Here is a 6961-nt window from a genome sequence, read left to right as displayed (position 1 = left end):
AAGAGATAGTTATTTAAAAGTATTGGGCAATTTTTTAATTGTTGTGAATTTCTCGTTTATTGCAAGATACCTCATAACTGCTGAAGAATTTGCAATAGTATTTGATGCAATTCCTAGTGTACTTGTTCAGCTCTTATCTGGTAATATGTCTTCAAAAATATATTGGATAAGACGAAATGGCCAAGCATTCAGCCCAAAATATACCATCTCATTGAAGCTCCAAGTGTTTTAACAAGAGAGAAGTTAAAGGCCTACAAGTCTTTGGATGCCAACAATTTTGTTCTGTGTGGTCATGTGCAAGAAATAATGTTCCAGGATTACCAGATTCGTAACTTTTGCTGGTAAAAACCAAGGTTCTGCCAAGCCAAAGACAAAGAAAGAAGACGGAACTGAACAAGGCCTGGGTAATCTTCAACAAGCAAAACAACTGCATTCTGACAGCGAACTGTACCTGTTCGGCAGGGTATGTGAACTGAGATGTTTACATTTCATTCTTAGCATTCAGTGTCCGCAGTTTAATTAACCATGTTTAACTGTTTTTGCTGAAATCATTGCTGCAATCAAAAATGAGTAATGTGTATGATTCAGCATAGCGTGAACTTACCTGACATGAAATAAGAACTGCAGAGTCAAGCATTTTTAATTAGCTCCTCACTCCATTCAGCTCCCTTTTAGCCAAAGACGTCTGGGGTTGGCATTAAAAGCAGTGTGGTGTATGGTAAAAGTTAAGTTTTCTATTTTTGGACTTTATAATTTGCAGTCACTAGCAGCCCCTTGTGACTCAGTATACTCACTTTGACAAAGACGACACCAAACAACTCGGACAGACCAAAGAGAGAGCGTGTTCTGTGCCTGCGTGAGAGTTGTCTTTCCACACCTGTGCAGAGTAGAATCTGTTTTCTGGTTCACAATGGGAAGCTGGAACTACTGAAGTGTGCATGCTAAGCATGAAGCAGTGTTCAGTACCATTATCACAGTAACTGTCACTCACCACAGAGGGATTTGTTCATGCAAATGTAACCCTGCCCGTCCTATACCACCCAACTCACTCTGGGTTGAGATTGAACTGGCAACTCTCTGCATGGGAGTCAGTTACTCTAACAAGGAGGCTAAAGACCATGGCCTCTATAGCGTCTGTTGCTACAGCACCTTTACAGAGAAATGAGGTTTACCTGCACAGCACTTTAATAGCTGGCCTCTGTTACACAAATATGTCTAATAATCCATATAGTTTGAAAATATTTGAGAATAAATGTAGTGAAATTACAGCCTGCCTCTTTTCCTTCTTGACCTGGTTTAATTGTATACGTCAAACTCTTGGTCTGATTTTTTTGCTGAATAACCAGTCAGAGCGCGCTCTTCAGTCAATGCAGCATGCTGAATCAGGCCAACGAGCTCCAACGTTAACCCAATGAGAAGCGACACAGAACACACCAAACCAACTAGCCACTACACACTTTTCAGAACAGCATATAGTCGATATATTTATCTTTCTACTGTTTGCCAAAGTTGTAAACATGACTGCTTACTTCTCAGGTGGGTTGATGGCTTTGTTTAGACAAACCATTAAATTACATAACACACACTTCAATGAATTTGAATCTTTTGAAGTGTTTTCAGCTTGTGTGCCCTACGCATACAATGTTTGGCCAACAGTTAAGTGACATCTGAAGCTGAGACTACCATTTCCTTGGCTGTGCAGCTGGACAAGAGCTGAAGTTTCTTTACTGTATGGCAAGGGTGCCCAATCCTGTTCCTGGAGATCTACCATCCTGCGAAGTTCAGCTCCAGCCTTGATCAAACACACTTGTCTTTAATTACCAAGTGCTCCTTCAGATCTTTCTTTGTTGGTTTAGTCGTTTTTTTTGATCAGGGCTGGAGCTGAACTTTGCAAGAAGGTAGATCTCCAGGAACAAAATTGGGCACCCCTGGAGTATGGTCTTTGCCTACTGAATCATATTAAGCTCCAATTGTGTGTTTTAGATAAAGATTTGCAGCAAATGTCTATTTTCTGTATTTGAAAATATAGTCATTTAAAAAAAAAATTATAGTCATTGTGTCAACCCCTATATTGCTGAACCGTTACATTAAAAGGCACTAATAAAAAAAAATAATAAAAATCATGGCTTGCTTAAAGTGATATCACCTCTGGTGGGAAACCACATTGAGGCCTGTCATTTATACAAAAGTTTTGGATACATTAAGTCAACTCTGTTACTGATATATTTCTGTGAAATTCTCACTTTTGAAAACTTTATTTTGCATGGACAGTTTGAGGTTAGCATTTTGAGCTAAAACAAAAACAGTGGAAAAATGTCACCAGTTATTAGTTTAAAAACAGAGTTAGGCAAAACAAACATTGATCACATTTAAGAATTTTGCATGATGGAAAAACACTTCATACCCCTGCAAAAGCAGCTCACACTGCGCTAGTAATCATATGGATTTCTATTCATACACATACGAATGCAGCAGACAGGAAACAAGCACATGCGACAAGTTTCACGGTTTGCTGCAGTGCAAAGTTCAAGCTTGGTGAACTGACCCACGAAGTCACATCACATGATTGCAAGAGACCATGACCTTCGTTTCAGCTTTCCCAGCGCCTAGACTGCAGCTCTCCACTAGTTTGGCCATTGGAGAAATGGTCATTGCCAACGGAGCCTGGTTTTCTTAAGGTTCATTTTCACCAATTTGTACATGGAGCTACACAATGGATTTGCTCTTTAGTGCTTGTACTTTAAGCATTGACATTTATAAAAAAAAAATAAAATAAAAAAAACCCCACACTGAACTTAAACTCTGAGAACTGGACTGAAACGGTTTCAAATTTACTAGAACTCAAGCTGCTTTGAGAAGCTACATTGTAAAAGCACTATAGAAACCGATGAATTGAGCAAACTTAACACGGACCAATTATTTTTATTTATTTATTTTAAGCCCACCACTTCACAACATCGGATGGATTTTCATGTTCAAACTCTAGTGTCCACAGCTTAAATCTGGAATGGAGTAACACTTGAGGTTTAATGGTATTCTGATTTTCATTTAAAAAAAAAAAAAAAAAAAAAAAAAAAAAAAAAAAAAAAAAAAAAAAAAAAAAAAAAAAAAAAAGTTAAATATAATCTTTAACAGAGTCCAATAGTGGCTCAAGGGGAATCACTGCTTGGTCTCAATATTCCCCTATACTCAAGCCTTTGCGCAATTAAGGGAGCATTTATCAGAATGAGAAAGTCAAATAGTGTACCTCAAGACAGACTCCGCTTTTCACCAGTTTTAAATGGATCCACGCAGGAATTCATTTCAAAGGTTTATTTCACCAAAGCTCAAAATGAGAACAGATCAAATAGACAAGTTAAACAGCCATGATTTTACATCATTCATGATTAGGAGTTGGTGATCTTTCAGAATGGTCTAAATCATCTGAAAACAGGGCCAATATCCAACTTCAGCCTGTATGGCCATAGTGACTGGTGGTTAAGAAGAGCCATCTTTTTAAAAGGTTATACAAATCTGCCATCCACATCTAGTCCTTGGTGAAGATCCAACATGGCTAGTTTATGTCTCACATTTCTTCTCCTGCTCAATGGCTAGACAGATAATAGTGGGGATTTAATTAGCAAACGAGCAAAAAGTAGGATTAGCTCATGAAGCTCACACTTACTCTCTTTGGTGGGAAGAGTGTTTTTCTCTTGTGTCACAGTCTTCTTCAGCTTGTTCTTGTCAAAATGGGAAACCTCACTGACATCAGGTTTGTCAGACATTGTTCTGCTTTAGCTTCTCTAGGAGGATATGAATGAAATAAATTAAAATAACACATCAAAAATACCAACACATTACCAGACTCAATCCAAAACTCACTTTAAGCCTGAAGAGCAACAGATGAAATATAAGAGACACTGACACAAGCTTTGACTTTACACTTATATATGCTAAGCAATGCTGCCAAATAGCTGAGGTGCAATCTAATTAACATTACAGGTGCGCCTTGTTGAGCATTTGTTCCTTTACATTCATTGGTTAATTGTTTAATTGACTGACAGGGTTCGTCTATGTTAGAAAGTTTAAATAATTCCCGAAAAAGAGGTGCAAATGTCTAGAATTTAGACTTCAGTCATTTTATTTTACTTCAGCAACTTCACTGGCTTCCTGTTAAATCACGCACTGATTTTAAGACTCTGATTTTAACACACAAAGCAGTACATGGGCTAGCACCTGACTACATTTGTGACCTGGTAACTCTGGCCACTCACACCCGCAGTCTTCGTTCTTCATCTGCAATCTTGCTGTATCAGCCACGCTGTAAACTGAGACTATGGGTGGTCGTGCTTTTTCGTACAGTGCGCCTAAGTTATGGAATGGCCTACCCACCAGCATCAGGAATGCTGTTTCTCTGGAGAGTTTTAAGAAACTTCTTAAGGCTCACCTTTTTACCGTTGCTTTTTACTTAGATTGATTATTTTTGTTAATTTTATCATCCAATTGTATTGAATCGTTCATATTTTATTGTGGTCTATTTATTTTTTTTTTATACTGTTTTTATTGTTCTGCTTTGTTTGCCTTGTATCTCTGATAGCGCTTTGGGACTGAGAAAAGAGCATTATAAATAAAATGTATTATTATTTTTTTTATTTATTTATGTTAGAAGGTAAAAAAAATATGTTAGACCTCTTTATTAATCTACAACGACGCCATGTTGTCTCTTCACTGTATGTTGTCATGTGATCTCCATCAGTCTGTAATTCTTTTATAAAATGTTTTTAAAATGAAAAGACCACCACACCTACACACAGAGGAAACCTCGGATGGGTAACCACCCGTGGCGATGTCAGCAGATCTCAGATCAGCACATCATTGTTATTCTTAAGCCAATCAGAGCGCGGGATGCGCGCGAGCTTGTAGTGTGCTTCATGTGCGCGACGGAAGCGCGTGAACCCGCACGGATGACATGAGGTGAGGTTTCTGTATTTATACGATTCACATCAATTTGTCATCAGGTTATCTATGGCTATTGATGATATTTCGTCATTCCTCTAGGTAAAGATAATTCATAGCGGGTAAACTATAGTAATTTGATCAAAGTGCTTATTTGAATGAGATGTGGTGATTGAGAATGATGCAGACCCGTTGTCTTCAAATGAAGATGCTTCATCTTTACAGCTTCAAATCATCATAATCAATAGATTTTTCTTCCTGGCTGTATGATATTATGTTATGCCATGATTTTTGATTGTGCATCGCTAAAATGTTTTGCGGATGATATGATTCGTCTTTGTCATAAACATCACGGTCACGCCTTTACCATTATTACCATGGTAACCATATCCTCCGACATGAAACTGTCCAACATGGCAAAAAATATATTGTAAGCTGTTTGAATGAAACATTATTTTATTAATTAATAATTAATGATTGAATAACAGAAATAACTGGATAGCAAAGAGCAAATTTAGTTTCAACCTCTATGGAGATGCTTATGGTTTTCTCATTAACAATGTGAAATGTATTGTTATATTGTATTTATATTTTAATTTTACTAGAAATATTATGGATTCATATTAGTTTAAAGTCTTATATCTGACATCTTAAATCTTTAATGTCTGACCTACTCTGGTGGTTGTCAGCCAGAGGGCTGGATGGAGCCCATTAGAGAGGACCTCTGCAAAAGCTTTCAGAAAAATTACTTCGAAAAACACATTACTGTTGTGCATCTTGAGACAATCACACTGACGTATTTTAAGATATATTACTGGAAGTTAGTTTTAGACAGCAAAAACATGCAATTTAGTGTATTAGTCTTAAGCCCTAATTTATTCCATATCAACTTAAAGTACATATGTATGTGTATGTTTGTATGTAGGTATTTGTATGTTTGTATGTATGTATATATATATATATATATATATATATATATATATATATATATATATATATATATATATATATATATATATATATATATATAATACTGTTCTAACTGTTTGGGTTATGTTGGTAAATAAATATGGTAATTATTCATTCATTTTCTTTTCAGCTTAGTCCCTTTTCTTTATTAGGGGTCGCCACAGCAGAACGAATCTTCAGCTTAACCAGCATGTGTTTTACGCAGCGGTCGCCCTTCCAGCCACAACCCATCACTGGGAAGCACCCACACACTCTTGCACACACTCACATACACTATGGCCAATTTAGCTTATTCAATTCAACTGTACCGCATGTGTTTGGACTGTGGGGGAAACCGGAGCACCTGGAGGAAACCCACGCAAACACAAGGAGAACATGCAAATCCCAGCCGTGGCTCGAACCAATGACCTTCTTGCTGTTAGGCAATTGTGCTACCCACTGTGCCACCTTGGTAATTAATGGCAATAATTGTTAAAAATGTTTCTTTTATATACACATAAAGCTGCATTTGTTTGATCAAAAATGCAACGAAAGAGTAATATTAATGAAATTTAAAAACAGTCTATATTAATGCGTTTTGAATTGTAATTTATTCCTGTGATCCAAAGCTGAATTGTCTGCAGTCATTACTTCAGTGTCTCACACAGTCCTTCAGAAATCTTTCTAATACACTGATTCTAGTTATTATAACAGATGAAAACTACAGACCTTTTATATTTTTGCGCAAACATTCATATTTTAGAATTTCTTGATGAAGGTCAAACGACAGCATTTATTTGAAATATATGTTGTACTGTTACTGTTTTTATTAATGTAATACATTCTTGCAAAATAAAAGTATTACTTTATTCATTTCTTTAACTTTGAAATGGTACTAGTGTATATTAAGTTTTAAAGTTGACAATATCAATCAATGAATAAAGGGTGAAAGAAAATGAATGAGGCTGTAGTGTATGAGTGTGTATGGATGTTTCCCAGTACTGGGTTGTGGCTCGAAGGGTATCCGCTGTGTAAAACGTATGTCAGAATAGTTGGTGGTTCATTCCTCTGTGGCAAC

General features: G+C 36.6%; 1 protein-coding gene across 1 annotated transcript; it reads right to left on the bottom strand.

Annotated features, from left to right (window-relative positions):
* Positions 1 to 3297: 3297 nt before the first annotated feature.
* LOC130214629 (thymosin beta-b) lies at positions 3298 to 3896 on the bottom strand. The gene is made up of 3 exons (XM_056446447.1): positions 3862 to 3896; positions 3665 to 3782; positions 3298 to 3590 (listed from the first exon to the last, which is right to left on the bottom strand). Exons 2-3 carry the CDS (start codon positions 3762 to 3764, stop codon positions 3559 to 3561), a joined length of 132 nt encoding a protein of 43 aa, XP_056302422.1. The 5' UTR covers positions 3765 to 3782; positions 3862 to 3896; the 3' UTR covers positions 3298 to 3558.
* Positions 3897 to 6961: the final 3065 nt, after the last annotated feature.

Source organism: Danio aesculapii, chromosome 1, assembly GCF_903798145.1.
Source record: "Danio aesculapii chromosome 1, fDanAes4.1, whole genome shotgun sequence".
Classification (NCBI taxonomy): Eukaryota; Metazoa; Chordata; class Actinopteri; order Cypriniformes; family Danionidae; genus Danio; species Danio aesculapii.
This window is presented reverse-complemented; position numbering and strand designations above follow the sequence as displayed.

Coding starts and splice junctions, on each gene's coding strand:
- LOC130214629 (XM_056446447.1), bottom strand. CDS start 3,764: ATGTCTGACAAACCTGATGTCAGTGAGGTTTCCCATTTTGACAAGAAC. Junction 3,591..3,664: donor CACTCTTCCCACCAAAGAGA/GTAAGTGTGAGC, acceptor TTATCTGTCTAG/CCATTGAGCAGGAGAAGAAA.